The 17,128-nt window shown below is 39.2% G+C and overlaps 1 protein-coding gene across 2 annotated transcripts in view; it reads right to left on the reverse strand.

Moving 5' to 3' along the window:
• Positions 1-17,128, reverse strand: part of LOC124275869 (calmodulin-beta-like) — a 33,637-nt gene that overhangs the window by 13,649 nt on the left and 2,860 nt on the right. The window contains exon 2 of one of the 2 annotated variants that reach the window (XM_046711551.1): positions 14,532-14,564. The exons of the other annotated variant lie outside the window; for it this stretch is intronic. Coding sequence (XP_046567507.1) covers positions 14,532-14,564 — 33 coding nt within the window. The remainder of the gene's footprint in view (positions 1-14,531; positions 14,565-17,128) is intronic. 2 annotated transcript variants of the gene reach the window in all.

The raw sequence follows: 17,128 nt of genomic DNA on the forward strand, positions 1-17,128 counted from the left end.
ACAACAGCTGGGATGTATGATATGAAACAGTTACTTCATTGTAGACTGGCGTTATTAGACTAATGAAGCAACCCTTGTATCCAGCCCAACGTTGCCCGAGTGGACGGCCGTCAATCAATGATCCTGCCCCAATTGCTGCAGATATTTATTCGGGTCGTCGGATCTATTGAGCGACAAAGTGGCTTATCGCTGTTTATCACGGGGCGATTGTTTCTTTATTTGTTCCTGAGGTTGGCAATTGAATCACTCTGATCCGGCTTCGCAATCGATAGCCTGGAGCACAAGACACACGCTCTCCTACAGCAGTCTCACAACGCAAGGAGGATGGAAGCTTGAGGTTTATATAGAGGAGAACCTCTACCTGGGGACGGCGTGGCCCCCCTTGGAGAGACGGGGTGGGGTGGTCGCGTGATAGACGGATTTGGGGGCAAGAGACGGGGTAGTCGCCTGGTGTAGTCGATGTAGGGGAGAGGGGTAGGCATGTGGTAGAGGGATAGAATATATACCCGAATGCGGTGTTGTGATCCTGTTGTCCTGTGGGCTACATACCCGACTGGGAAAAGTGACGTATGTTATCCTGTAGGCTATATGCCCGACTGGCGTGTTGAAGGTAACGTAAGTTATTCTAGACTACATACCCAACTGGCGTGTTGAAGGTGACGTATGTTATCCTATAGGCTACATGCCCGACTGGCGTGTTGAAGGTGACGTATGTTATCCTATAGGCCACATACCCGACTGGCGTGTTGAAGGTGACGTATGTTATCCTATAGGCTACATACCCGACTTGCGTGTTGAAGGTGACGTATGTTATCAAGGCTACATACCCGACTGGCGTGTTGAAGGTGACGTATGTTATCTAAGACTACATACCCGACTGGGGAATGTGACGTATGGGTTCTATAACCGACTGGTTATAGCTCATGAAATGGACTGCAATACAACTAAGTCTCACATACAACGATACCAATAAAGCATCATAATATGCTAATGAAGTCAACTGAAGAACTTGAAAAATCAAATGTTTTTGGCAATTTAAAAACCATCCTCCCATTAGATCGTAGAAACATGGCTAAGGTCTGGTAAAATCAAAACTAAAATGCATTTCCACTTTTATCACTTGGCGTTAGTAAATATGTAAATGGTCTGAGGTTTGAAACATAATTTGATCATTTTGATACTGAAAATGAGTATTTTTGTGCTTTTAATTTAATAGATAAGATAATGTACATGATAAGTGTCCTTTAATTGGGAAGGTAATATGTTACTGGTCCGAACGCAAAGATACCTGGAGCGTAACAGCTGACCATCATCCACACAACACATTATATTATGGACGCAACTTATTAAAAACATCAGCATGAATTATATCTGTGGTAAGACATTTATCAAATATTATATATAATTTACAGTAAAATTACATAAATTTCCCCCATATCTCCAACACGGTAGCTCACGTGACAATATATACAGAAGATTGGTATTGTGTGTGTGTGAGTGCGTGCGTGCGTGCGTGCGTGCGTGCGTGCGTGCGTGTAGTTTAGTGTTGTGGTATGCTGGGGTGCTTAGGGTGCGTGTGTTTTGTTTGCTTTTCGTTTTGTTTTGTGGCTCTGTGTATGTTACAGTCTTGAGGGTGCGAATTATCGGTAACTCAGGAACTTGACCCTTTCAGTAACTTTCTAAATGTAACATAAATGTTTTCAGCTATGAAGTTTTCTGCAGCATTAAAGGAACTGTGGAAGGAAATCTCATTTCCCATTTTTACAAGACATATGCAAGTCAAAACAAGAATTTCCAACCACGTTACCATAAAATGTCAGACATCTATATGCTGTTTGCAGGTACTGGTTTCCATGTAAATGTATTTTTACGAATTCATTGAAACCAGTTGCATGGATAAATATTTTTATCATAAGACATCCGTGTTGTCAACGTGATATCGGGTCGCACGTCCAGGCACGTGTATGGCCAGCATGTGATTACTGAGTGATAGCTATCATTGATAGACGACATATCAATGAGACTCGACTGTGCCGAAATAATTTTCTGAATTGACCGGAAACAGCCTTGGAATGATTCTTTCGTGATTTTTCCGAACAAGACCCCCATCTTGTTATTTCTTTCCTGAGATCAGATCGTACAGAACCTAATTTATTGAACTTACAGAACGTAATGGAAGTAGCCTACATTACTTACAGAACTTGCAGAACACAGACAACTTAAATACATACAAAACATACAGGGCCTATGGTACTGTCACAGAAGATGCCAACTCACAGAACCTACAGAACTCTTGCAACGTATAGAGCATACAGAACACTATCTTCATGTTTCTTGTATGCGTGTTTGATAAACACTGGGGTGACCATCGACACATACTGTAGTGTACAGGTAACAGGTGTGAAACACGATTTGTCACACCTGAGTCTGTAGATGGGGTAAGAGGTGAACCAAGAAACAAAAATACTGACGTGTACACATAAGTCTGTTTAGACGGGTGAAACAAACTACTCCGACATCTTACCCTCCCCAAAGTGGAAAGCTGATAGTCCCAATCGCTCAACAAACCGGTACATCCGGGTACTTCACCAACGTAACGTCAACATCAGCCACAGCGTTTGGACATATCATTAGCAGGAGTGAGACGTTACTTTCTGCAATAAATAGCGCCTACAAACTATCCGTGAGGATGGCATCGACAGTTGTATACTATGAGATTAGATTTTGTTAAAGAACCACTAAACTTTGTATTTTGTTACTCTTTTAACCATTACATATGAAAGATTTGTGGTCAGTCTTAAGCGGAACACCAAATTTATTCTTTAAAAACTTGTGGTTAATTAATACCGAGCGATTAAAAGTGGTCAAAAAGTCGCCTGCTTCCCCTCTCGCCCGCCAACGAAACCACAGACAGGTTACGTAACTCTGTCGCCAGAGCACTGCAGTGACGTCATATGAGGAACGATTTTCAGTTAGTTGTATGGAAAGTGTGTAGCACGCTCATCATTTTGATGATTTCTCGACATGAACGACGACATGCCGAATCGTTGCTTTGTCGTCAATTGCTCCTAGAGGTCGGGTGATGGTGTCACCATGCACAGATTTCCACAGGACCCGCAGTTCGTGCTAAATGGGTTATGTTTGTGAGTGCGAAGAAGCGAGCGTTGTGGAAGCCTGAAACGATATCTTACTTGTGTTCAGATCCCTTCACGGAAGTTAAAGAATCAAAACTACTTACTAGTTGTAGTAAAATATGTATATGATTGATGACCATAAAGATTTTCCATAACACAACTTGTAACATAACGATTTCTTCCTCGGAAGTGAGGTTGTGGTCGAAGTAACAATAATATTGTAAGTAGTATTATATTGACACCCACCTCGCTGCCACGAGAAATTGTTATGTTATACACTATGTCATGCAAAATCCTATTGGCCATCAATAAAATACATATTTTACTACCAATAGAAAAGTAGTTTTGATTTTGTAACTCGGTGAAAACAAACCTAAATAGCATTTATCCACAGACTGGCGGATGTTCCCGACAGAGGTCGCCGCCATTTTGAAAATCGTAAAATCTGTTAGAATTAATGAGATTATAGTTTGTTTTCATCAAGTTAGAAAATCAAAACTACTTTCTACTCGTAGTTAAATATGTATTGGAATCATAACCAAAAGGATTTTGCATGACACAACTTATAACATAACGATTTCTTCCACGGAAGCGAGGTAGGGGTCGAAGTCACAATACTGCGCGATAAATTTCTTGCTACATTCACATGGTTAATGTCCACTCACCAGTATGTAGATACTAGTCAATGTGCGTCTTTATATTTGGTCTTATAATCCTAATTAGTTTATTATCATACTTTTATGCATTTTGAAACTAAATAAAAAGCTGGCGATCTGCTGATACTTATAGTGAATTTATAACAGAACTGTAATATCTAGACATTTTATAGTTTGCCAATGTGAATCATAATTCGCACACATACCCTAGTGTATGTTGTCTGTCTCATTACACTTCACGGCGAAAACAATGATTCTGTTGAATGCTACGACAAATGAATAAAAACAAAATGCAAATATTAAAAACTAAAACAGATTAAAGTTATAGGAACAATATCAGGCCATTACCTTGTTTGAGGAATGTATCCATCAATATCCACAAAACTGTTCCAAATGATGTGTCTTTTAACAGTTTAATATACGAAAAAGTGATAAATCTTTTCAGGTATTGGTGTATAGTCTCATTGGTCACCCAAGATAGCACACCTGGCAACTAATTGCATAATGTCCGCCTTTCTTTAAAAACAGTAATTTAGTTAGCCAATAATGGGCAATCAATCAATGTATTGCCGGTTAATCCTTTGAAAGAAGGACGTTGTTTTTACGCAGACACAGACACGGCAGAGTGTATTCAGTATAGATTAGTAGATCTACATACATAAACACTACCTTTTGACAAATTCGCTGTGTAAGATAAAAGTAATTAATCAATCAGCGTGTTATCGGTTAATCCTTTGATCGATGTTTATAATGTTGAATATTTACTCCAGACACAAGAAATGCCAAATGGGAACCTTTGTCGGGTAATCTAAGTGTGTTACCACTAATTATACGTGTTATAAATTCATTAACTGACCATCAAGTGAATGATGACAAATAACGTGTAGGTTTATACCACCAAACACGGGTTACAACAAGGGAGTATTAATTGCTGTATTGCATGTGAAAACTTATGAGCCGACACTGTTTTGAGGATGCAAACAGATTTTTACATGACATGATTAAATATCGAGGTAAAAAAACACAGAAATGGGATCATTTTGGATCAGTCATTATACAAATAGGGCCTAACGACACCAATCAATTGTGACAGAAGCGTCTATGAAAACAAGTTGTAACTCGGAAACTAGGCAAAGCAGGAGACAAAAGTAAATGCCAGTAGATTGTGAGAACATATAGCTTTCATTTTTCACAACAATTGTCACGATTTCAGGTTTATACAAGCCTGTAAACAAGATAATTTACCCCCTAAAATGTAGATGAATTCTGCATCGGCCCTCAAAGCTATTCCTCATATGACGTCACAGAGTCGCGCCGCTCTGATTGGTTGAAATTTCGTTCGCGGGTGAGAATTGTGCACTGTTGTCAAAAAGGTCGATTTAAGTCAATTAAAGGTCGAAATGAGTAGTTTTAATGACGGGGTTTCATTTATAAGGATGCCAGTTAGTGATTTATGTATTTTTACCCCCTAGGGTTTATGTGACCTTTAAAGAGAAACTGGATGTTTTATATCAAATAATAGCTTGACAACAAAAAGATTGTAGAATTATTCTTGGAGCAATAAGTGAGGGTCAGAGAACTTCATTGTTTTCATTATATCACTAACATTGTTTACATTATATCACTATTGTTTACATTATATCACTTACATTGTTTTCATTATATCACCAACATTGTTTTCATTACATCACTAACACTGTTTACATTATATCACCAACATTGTTTACATTATATCACTAACATTGTTTACATTATATCACCAACATTGTTTTCATTTTATCACCACCATTGTTTTCATTATATCACTATTGTTTTCATTATATCACTAACATTGTTTTCATTATATCACTTTTGTTTACATTATATCACTAACATTGTTTACATTATATCACTAACATTGTTTACATTATATCACCAACATTGTTTTCATTATATCACTATTGTTTACATTATATCACTAACACTGTTTACATTATATCACTAACATTGTTTTCATTATATCACTATTGTTTAAATTATATCACTAACATTGTTTACATTATATCACTATTGTTTACATTATATCACTAACACTGTTTGCATTATATCACTAACATTGCTTACATTTTATCACTAATATTGTTTACATTATATCACTATTGTTTACATTATATCACTAACACTGTTTACATTATATCACTAACATTGTTTACATTATATCACTATTGTTTACATTATATCACTTACACTGTTTACATTATATCACTAACATTGTTTACATTATATCACTAACATTGTTTTCATTATATCACTATTGTTTACATTATATCACTATCATTGTTTACATTATATCACTAACATTGCTTACATTTTATCACTAACATTGTTTTCATTATATCACTATTGTTTACATTATATCACTAACAATTGAAATAAAACACAGTTCGTCAGTGTATGTAAAAAATACACTTTTTCATGTTAAATTCGTTATATACTTTTATACCACCTGTGTTTTATACCACCGCGTACTTTATGAATTGGAACATGTAAAAGAACGTATTGTATGATAACCAGTTGCTAATCAAGAAAGGGGATGTCAATGAACAGATAAATTATTTGTGAGGCCTTTACATTATTGATCACGACACGAGAAAGAAGACATCGATGCCCACTACCGGTTAAAATCATTTGAAATCAATACTTGTTATCCGTGAAGATACATGTCCAAATATACTCCACGTTCAATCAATCATATCGCCATTCATTACACCCCGGTCATGTCGAGAAAGGATTTATAGTTCACCGATTATTCGTGGAAAACTGAAGCGAGCCACTGTGTACACGGACCCGCCACGCTCCCATCGCCATGACAGAAGCCGCGCACCCGATGCTCTCGTTACAGGCAACAGTAACGCAAAGTACTAAGTTACAGGGTTTATTTGGGAGTATTAATCAGACAAATTGATGTCGATCTGGCTCAAGTGAGCGTGGAAGATGGATATGTTTCCCATGAGACACTTGGATCCTTCTGTGGATAAGGGTTAATCAATTGTGTGCACACAGGCGAGTACATGGTACTGATGAGAGCCTTGCAGGAGGCCATGTTATAAATTGAGTGAGTGGGTGAGTGAGTGAGTGAGTGAAGTTCAGTGCCGCTTATAACGGTAGTCCGGTTAAGTCCTGGTGATGTTTAAGGACGCCTCAAGCTATGGTTTGTATGGTGTGGAGAAGATGCAAAATTGAAACTAGTTGGTACAATGTGGTCAACTCTTATCTTTAAAATCAGAAATTGATGTCGAAATTATACTTTCGCAACAGTTGTCATTTTTGTGAAAGGTATGAATAATTACAAAGACCAAGGGAGATAATCCAGTCAAGTCAGTGAGTTAGTGGGTGGGTGGGTGAGTGAGGCGTTGGATGAGTGGATGGGTGGGTGTTTGAGTGAGTGAATGCGTGAGTAAGTAAATGAGCGAGCGAGACAACGTGTGAGTTAGCAAGAATGAGAGTTGAGTGAGTTGTTATGGCACATGCGTGTGTAAACGAGCGAGAGTGTTAGTGCGAGAGTGACAGAATACATGTTATTTTGTTTTTGAGTTCAATAGTGTATATTGTCTAATATCTGATATTATTAATCAAGGTGTAACTAATAAACGTTTTTAATCTTCAGTCAGATTCCTAATGTCAGAATATCATTTTTACCTAATATCTAATTTATGTCTACAAAATATCATATCGTATAAATAGACATAAAGCCATTAACCCAAGTAGATCAAAATACAAGTGACAACGTGATCTATTCTCGAGGGCACACAGACTCGAGAGATTTAAAATTCGAATCCGATGAATTACACAGTACGTACAGCCCTACATAAACGCTTACACATTAATTATAAGCAAACAAGAACATGCCGTTGTTACGAACATACGTAATCTTACTTCATACCATAACACAGAACCTTCAGTCTGAACCGTTTGGCCGGTCCAGCCAGGAAAATCAATATTAACAGCAATATTACAGAATATGATTGATATCTTATCGAATAGCGAGCTATCAAATACCAGTAACCGAATACCAACAACAATAACTATCACTGTTTGTGTTATCTCCTGGCAATATCAATATCACAACTGCTGTTTCTCAGCCAAACAGCCACGTTAGGCATGCTGAGCTCCGTACACCAGCCGTGCGTCACGACGCTGTGGGGAGCGTGGTAACCCACTTGCATTGGCCATGGTGGTCTGTGACGGATATCGCTAGATTGCAGTGCAAGATAAACCTAATTAGCTGCTGTTTATTCTCTGAAAACACTGATTCTCCTTTCACAATATCCAGCTGATTTGCAGCAGCTAACAATGTGTTATTTGAAGCTAAGCGACAATATATGAATTAAAGTTTAACCGCGTGTTATTTATGGCTTTGTACTGGGAACCTTTCAACAAGCAGGGATCACTTGAAAATAGCCGTTCAAAGATCTGTCATTAGAGGGTGCCTTAAACTAGTCCATGTAGTCTAAATATAAGTCCCGGGTAAAACATACATCATTTGAACGTAAAGGGACACACAGAGAGGCGTGGTTAGGGGCCAGTCATTTTCAGACTTACATTTTTAATCTTATCTGAAAGGTTTCAAAATGTTGAAATAAATTTCTTTTTAAACGAGACCAATGAAATTGTTCACTGACCATGACTGATATTCAAAAATATAGTCTACAGGGGTAGTACAGCCGTACCCACACCTGAACCCCTCTACAACCCACGCACACACGCACACACGCACGCAGTCCAGCCCACTCCCAGCCTCTTCAGAACGTTTCATGTCAGTACCACATAATTACCATGTCAGAAACGGGTCATTCAAACATCTCACTCCGCCAGTGGTGTCAAGTGTTTAGCACAGTTCAGTCTCGCTGACCTAATTACATCCAGACAGTATAGTTCTCATGAACTTTTACAGTCACAGTCTAACTGTAGACGACCGTGAAAACATTAGCCCGTCTTTACACTTCTACATCACAGGGTGAGTGAGTGAGTTGGGTTTCACGCTGCATTGAACAGTTTTTAATTTTTGTCACGACATGACAGTAATCGGGGAGTGAGTGGGTAAGTTATGTTTTACGCCGCTTTTAGCAATATTCCAGCAATATCACGGCGGGGGACAACAGAACTGGGTTTCACACATTGTACCCATGTGGGGAATCGAACCCGGGTCTTCGGCGTGACAAGCGGACGCCTTAACCACTAGGCTACCCCACCGCCCCCAGTATTCGGGGAAGCAAACTGAAAATGATGCATAGTTTGATTGTTGATCCCGACTGGTGCCAACAATCCAAGAATTATATTCTGAGCGAGTGTGGGAATCGAACCTCCAATCACAAAACTCTCCCAACATACACAAACAGGCACACAGGGGGATGGCGGGGTAGTCTAGAGGTTACTGTTAGCCCCTCAAGTCAAAGCCATTGGATCGATTCCTATCTCGGTACAATGTATACATATATGGCGTCCCGCCGTATTGATGTTAGAATGGTGTTAAGCACGGCGTACAACCCAGCATGCCGCTTCGAGGTTAGAGCTGGTCGTCTAACTCATGCTTGTAGAAGAGACGAATGAAGGGATTGGGTGGTCAGACTCGCTGACTTGGTTGGAGCATGTCATCGTATCCGAATTGTGTAGGCTGATGCTCATGACGTCGATCACTGGATTGTCTGGTCCAGACTCGATTATTTACAGATCACCGTCATATATCTAGAACATTGCTGAATGCGGGGTTTAAACAACACCAAACTAACATACCTCACCCGCTTGATTTCTCAAAGTCATGAACACCCTGTAGCAACAGTACAAAGGTATTTGTAGTTTATCATAATTTGAATGACGTCATTCTAAAACAAAACGTGTTGAGAAATGCATTATTTATGATAAAGAAGAAACGTTTTGTAAACAATCACGATATAAATAAGCTATGTTAAACACACTCCACAGCACAGCCTCAAATCACGCTATATGTGTCAGTTATTACTGCGCTAGAACTGAAACTACTCAAATGAATATTTAATCTTGTCAAACCCAATCCTGACGGTTTTCTAGTGTTGAAAACTAGAAATCAAAATACAGGATGAACTGAAATGTTTCTGACCAGAACATAAAACACATCACTTATGATATCAGATTACTTTCAACAATGTAATATCCGAATCGTTAAAAGCCTGCTGTAGAACTGGTAGGTGTGTGGGTGAGTGAGTGAGGGTGTTCAGTAGGTGCACTTTATGGGTGTATTGTGCCTTTGTAGGTTTGGAATTTGCAGGTTAAATGTTTAGGCAGATATTTCTATCAGTGAGTAAATACTGAATGTGTCGAAGTGGCAGATGCTCCTATTTGTGTGCAGAGTAAGGCATTTGCACCTACTTGTGAGTGAAGACTATATGTGCAGAGTAAGGCATTTGCACCTACTTGTGAGTGAAGACTATATGTGCAGAGTAAGGCATTTGCACCTACTTGTGAGTGAAGATTATATGTGCAGAGTAAGGCAGGTTGCACCTACTTATGAGTGAAGATTATATGTGCAGAGTAAGGTAGGTGTCACTATTTATGCTTGAAGACAATATGTGCAGAGTAAGGCAGGTGCACCTATTTATGATTGAGGACTATATGTGCAGAGTAAGGCAGGTGCCCCTATCTGTGATTGAAGACAGTATGTGCAGAGTAAGGCAGGTGCCCCTATATTTGAATCAGGCAGGTGTCCCTATTAGTAAGGGTAAAAGATGCGGAAGTGACACATTTCCCCGTTATAGAAACAGTTCAGGAGGAAGCCACCAAAGGAACCAGTCCCGCGTAATAACGAGGGATACCCAAGAATAGCCTTGTAAACGTCTACACATAACAGATGATGGAAGCGGCCGTTGACGTTCAGCTGAATCAGAAATTCGATTCCAGATGCAGTTTTCATAGATATTTTATGCTTCGTAGGAATCATATCAGTTACTGTGCTAAAATCGTTAAATTCATTCTCTGTACACATTCATCTTGATCCTGTAAGATCAAAATACAGTCAATCATTGCGTTAATGTCATCCCCTCGTGCACATGTCGCCGTGTTTATTCAACAGTGCTTTTTAAAATGTCAGACGTATATTGTTTCTGATACATTCTCAAACTAATCATTTATTGATCTTACCAAGTACACTACCGAACAAATGGAAGTGTACACTTGAAAATTGATCTGACGAAACAATTGCAAGACGTCGTTAGGTTGATAACACTGCCACCGCAGACATACAGTCCAAAACATAACAATGACCCCCGTGTCAAATACATCCTGTCAAATATACTGAAAGGCAAAAGAAACGTTGTAATATTGGAAATGACATTTAAGTATCAATGGAGTATTTGAACCTATTGTTTAATAATATACCTAGCCATAGCTGCTGTGTTCAGAAAAGAAGTGAACGATTGCCATTCAAGCCGGCAATTTATGCCCGAATGCATGCATGATGCACGTGCATCTCAATTTCAATGTTGTGTTTGTGCGAAGTCTTCCCTTCCACAAGCAAAAAACATTTCTAACCTCAGTCTCAAACAATACTTGATTGGGCAATACAGGCTATACGACCATGATTCATGTTTTCCTCTAACTTGACTTCCGGTGTATATTTCTTTAAAAAATAGGTTCAAATACTCCATTGATACTTAAATGTCATTTCCTATATCAGGACGTTTCTTTTGCCTCTCAGTCAACATCGTGTCAAATACATCGTGTCAAATACATCGTGTCAAACATATCGTGTCAAATACATCGTGTCAAACATATTGTGTCAAATACATCGTGTCAAATACATCGTGCCAAATACATCGTGTCAAATACATCGTTTCAAATATATCGTGTCAAACGCATTTTGTCAAATATATCGTGTCAAATACATCGTGTCAAATAGATTTTGTCAAATATATCGTGTCAAATACATCGTGTCAAATATATCGTGTCAAATACATTTTGTCAAATATATCGTGTCAAATACATCATACATCGTGTCAGATACATCGTGTCAAATATATCTCGTCAAACACGATTCAAATACATCGTGTCAAGTACATCGTGTCAAATACATCGTGTCAAATACATCGTGTCAAAAACATCGTGTCAAATATATCGTGTCAAATGCATCATATCAAATACATCGTGTCAAATACATCGTGTCAAATATATCGCCATTGAAAAAAACAGTTTCTTCGGGTTTTTTTCATTTACAGCAATCTTCAAACGTGTATTTTCCATCGCCATCTCATCCGACGTTATACAATGACTTTTGCTAAACCAACATGGTATTGGAATAAACAACAGTTTTGTTTTAGCAAGTTAAAGACCAATATTGTCAGAGGTAAAAGACGTTAAATGATAATACTGAAAAGAAAAATCACTGAAAAGAAATTGCTTCCAGAATATGTAAGGAATCGTTATAGACATGGCCATTTGGCGGCCATATGCGTGTATAACGCCCAATGGCACGAACAAATGGCGGACTTGTGTGATCACCGGACACGAACACAACGTAAATAATACATTACGTTTTCCATTAACGTAAACCAACAGGCTCAGAGTACACGTACATACGGTAGACAGTAGACTTACACAAATCGTCTAGGAAATAATTATCCGTTATAATAGTATTGTCTAGATTATTTAAGCAAACAGAATAATAAGACCCTATAAAAAACTGGCGTCCGTATCGGAAGTGACGTCACCATCCATCGTTCCTATCTTTAACTTTCCATAGAATTGGACGGAATTTCTCAGTGTCACATTTCAATAGACTTGCCTCTTTAAACAAGGGAATTCCTTTACATTTAGGGACTTACAATTCAAGGCTTGAAACAAGGCAAGGTATACCAGACATGGCAAAAACATATATATGCTCTGTAGCTCACATGTATAAAATACCCGACAGACCACAAAGTATATCACCCACGAAGGACATGCAATTGACTCCCAAGCTTTATCCATTATAAGCAAGTAGCGTAAGATTGTATCCATTATAAGCATATAGCGGGCATGCGTACACACAAACCTTCTGCTTTACGGCTTTGTACTGCAACGCCTTCCTTGGAGCTATCTGGACTACCCACCATCTTTCATTACACTGGTATTTATAGAAACAAGGTGGGTGAGTCTCACCATACACTATGGGGAGAATCTGTGTGTACATTGTTAAAAGCGTACAAATAGGAATAGGTGTCTGTTGTCTGTAATATTAAATCTTCGTGGTAAAACAGACCATATAATCAGAGCCTGATCACATGTCATTATCTGTGTACCGTGGGCCAAGCAATCAATTATTTTTATACCTTATCGTTATTGTTAACTGATAACGTTTAAGAAATCGGTTAAATCATTTAATATTTCTCTGAAATGAATCCCTTTTTCCGATATGACCTTATAGAAATAAAACTATGAAAAATCAGTATAAAAATCATTATTAGGATTAAATGTATCATATATACTGTATATATTTTAATGTCGATATTATTAAAACTTGAAAATTTGAACATATCTGCATACAACGAAGATAATGGGTGTTCTCTGCCTGAACTGCAGGTGAAGTGAAGTATTATCACAAGGCACGCAGTGTAAGTCATACACGAGCTAGAATACCTCGGGGCAAGGTGGGCGAGCTGTCTAAGGCGCCGCGCTAAAAAACCTTGGAGCTAACATTACTTGCAGGCTCTTTCAGTGTTGTCACAGCCCCTAGTGTGCAGTACACAACCCTGTGCACTTACAAGAACCCACTAATTCGATGGTAGGTGACCAAATGGTGGACACACATCCACGTGTAGACACCTAGTTACGGGTATAGTAACGTGCAGTACCATTAGACAAAATACTTAACCATGTGTCCCAGTTCACCCAGCTGCAAATGGGTACCTTGTGAGGATGAGGCTGTGTGATACCTCGCTGCGCTTAGCAGGCGGTATGAGTTGAATACTCCCCAGGGAGTTGAGATGGTTAAAAAGAATGACAGAAAAAAAGACAATCGTTGATCAAGGGAACACTCCAGCGCCTTGTGCATGTACTAGTTGAGTGGATAATAATAATAATAATACTTGTGGAGGTACAATAAACGACTACACCATGAATATACCTCTATAGTGGGTTCGACTCCATTTGGTTTGTCAGTTGGGTGATACATCTACTCCACAGGAGTTTGAATCACTCTTAGGACAATAATTTTTGAAAATATAAATCTAGACTTTTGGAATCATATATTGTTTAAATATGTTATGATTAATATATATTTCAAATTTGAACACTATTACATAAAATAGAAATTCTACCCCTGTGATCTACCCAATGCGCATCTGTTCCTCCATTATGTCGACACGACGTACACCTATCGTACACTCTTTTCATGTGTCAGCACACCTAGTACCAGGGATCCAACACACAGACATCCCAAGTTATCTTGAGCATTATATCTCCAATTATTTACGATAAACAACCTAGACCCATTTGCTGCCATAGCTTATCGGAAGTGACGTCACCGCCCACAACAAGCGTGTTTACCACATAATTTCTTTCACATATAACGTCATAAAGGGCATTTCTTAGTCTCGTGTTATTCGAAAAGGGTTCAACTGTAGCTATGGAAAGACTGGGTCCAGGGTATATATCATAGTACTGGGTATAAAATACCCCTGACACACGAGGATGGATCCCACAACCGGAAGGTTGATTCTGTTATCATGCAGGACAAGGTGAAACACAAAAATACCTTTGATGACTTTTTAGACTTTCTTGTAGACACCTGTGGAAACAACAGATCCTTGAGACATATCACAGATTGTTCACGTACTGGGGGAGCTATTTGTCTCTGTAACCCTGATCAAATCACTGCGGAAAAATATTATTAGATATGTCTACCGACTGTTCCAGGAGGCATTGTTCCAGTGTCCAAAGGGAAGGCTGTGACTGAAAATTGATTACCGAGTAAAAGAAATTAAATGAATTTGAAACGACACACAAATTCACACGTAGTGCGAGTGAGTGAGTGAGTGAGTTAGGTTTTACGCCGCACTCAGCAATATTCCAGCTATATGGCGGCGGTCTGTAAATGATCGAGTCTGGACCAGACAATCCAGTGACCAAAAGAATGAGCATCGATCTGCGTAATTGGGTACCGATGACATGTGTCAACCAAGCCAGCGAGCCTGACCACCCGATCCCGTTAATCGCCTCTTACGACAAGCATGGGTTACTGAAGGTTCATTCTAACACGGACCTTCACGGGTACACGTAGCGCGATGTTTTCGAGATCGTTTTACACGTGATCTGTCCCTTGGAATTAACCAAATCCTCCTTCAGGGGGTCACAACATGCAGCAAAACGTCGTTTTCTCGAAGTCCACAACATCTTATATAGATAGATATGTAATATTCGAGATATAATGTCAATAAGGACCTGTTGGGATCCTATAATACATCGTGGTAACGAATTATCGAGTTAAGTAAGTTCGCGCGAACGAACGAGGTTTAAAGGAATCCATCGAGCGATACCCAAAGGTTGCAAGATATACATTAATACATGATCTAAATACGGAATGGAATTTCCATTTTACACACGTTACCATATTTTAACTACAAGTTGATCTTTATTTGTAGAATGACTCCGTCATGCTAGAAAATAACCGCTGGATGGTATGGCCTGGTTGCCATATTATTAGCCCTTGGAACGAGCTGTTGATTATCTTTAGATTCATTTCTTTCTTATCCTAGACTTACACATCTCAAAATCGTCTCAGGAGGAGTGAGTGAGTGAGCAGGGTTTTACGCCGCTTTAAGCAATAATCCAGCAATACCACGGCGGGGGACACCAAAACTGGGCTTCACACAGTTATTGTACCCATTTGGAGAATCGAACCCGGGTCTTTGGCGTGACGAGTGAACGAATTTGAACCACTAGGCTACCCCACCGCCCCTCTCAGGAAAATTGTCACAAACAAAAGCACTGACTTATGCTATCATATTACCATTAATGAATAATAATATTTAAATGTTTCTAATGTATAATTATATATGAAATGTCAAGAAATAACTGCCAGTGTATCCTCAAAGAGTAAGGATCAGTCATACATGTAACAGTTTTACCTGAACGATCCCTGCTCTCTATTTGAGGCTGACGTTGCATATTGACATAAAACACGAGTCTGGAACTGACGATATCAATGAACGTGTTTATACTGCTTTTCGGGTAATAAGCAAGCAGGTAACTGTCGTAAATACGGATTAATTTCTTGATTGAGTAATTACCTGCCAGGTATGACACACACATGCCGCCGAAAATCGATACCTGGTTGTTATGTGGGATATCCACCAGCGCTGCTTGTCACAATGTAAAGATGACGCCAGGTTTTATCGGTGTACACTAGCAGATGGTGGACCGTGCCTATACCAACTGGAACTCGATACCTAGGACACAATTCCATCCGAGATGTCGCTCGTGATATTTTAGATAAGATTATCTCGGCATCATTCTCTCACACAGTAGGTTCTGGCGAAGTTCTGGCTGGTAATTACGACACCGGGTGTCACGACATTCACATGATTATCACCGTTATTTTGCCAAATAGAATCTGTTGGCGGCATAAACGAGGCTAGTCATTGTTTGGCGTCACGTGTTGTGTTTAGGTTACCGGTGATATTTCGGTTGGGGTGGGGGGTGTTATTTGATTATTTTTTGTTTTGGATATTATATTCTTAATAGAGTAATGAAAGTTTCAAAATGATGGCGTAATGGTTATTATAAAGCAAACTTTTCTCAGCAATCTTGACTGCCTGACTGACTGACTGAGTTTGCTTTTACGCCGCTTTTAGCCATATTCCAGCAACATCACGGCGGGGGACACCAGAAATGGGCTTCACACATTGTTGCCATGTGGGGTTTCGAACCCGGGTCTTCGGCGTGACGAGCCAACGCTTTAACCATTAGGCTACCCCACCGCCCCCAGCAATCTTGAAGTCATATACAGTACACTACGGTTATAACGAACTCAAAAGTAACCACTAATTTTATTTTGTTATATCCGAGGTTCGTTATAACAATTTCGACTAATGTCCGGGATCAAAGAAACTGTTATTAATATCCCTTGGTTCGTTATAACCATGGTTCGTTATACCCATGTCGACTAAATAATACAGCAAGTGGCCGGGACAAAAAGTAGTTCGTTATATCTGTCAGTTCGTTATAAGCGTGTTCGGTACAAACGTAGTTCACAGTAAGTAATCAAGTCTCTTTTAAAGTCAGACGTTGCGTAAAGTAACGGTGATTGGTTTGAACGCCTGGCAGCTGCTGGCGACGTTCTGGTGTTAGCGC

This window comes from Haliotis rubra, unplaced genomic scaffold, assembly GCF_003918875.1.
Source record: "Haliotis rubra isolate DU_JTF1 unplaced genomic scaffold, ASM391887v1 Scf2033, whole genome shotgun sequence".
NCBI classification, from domain to species: Eukaryota; Metazoa; Mollusca; class Gastropoda; order Lepetellida; family Haliotidae; genus Haliotis; species Haliotis rubra.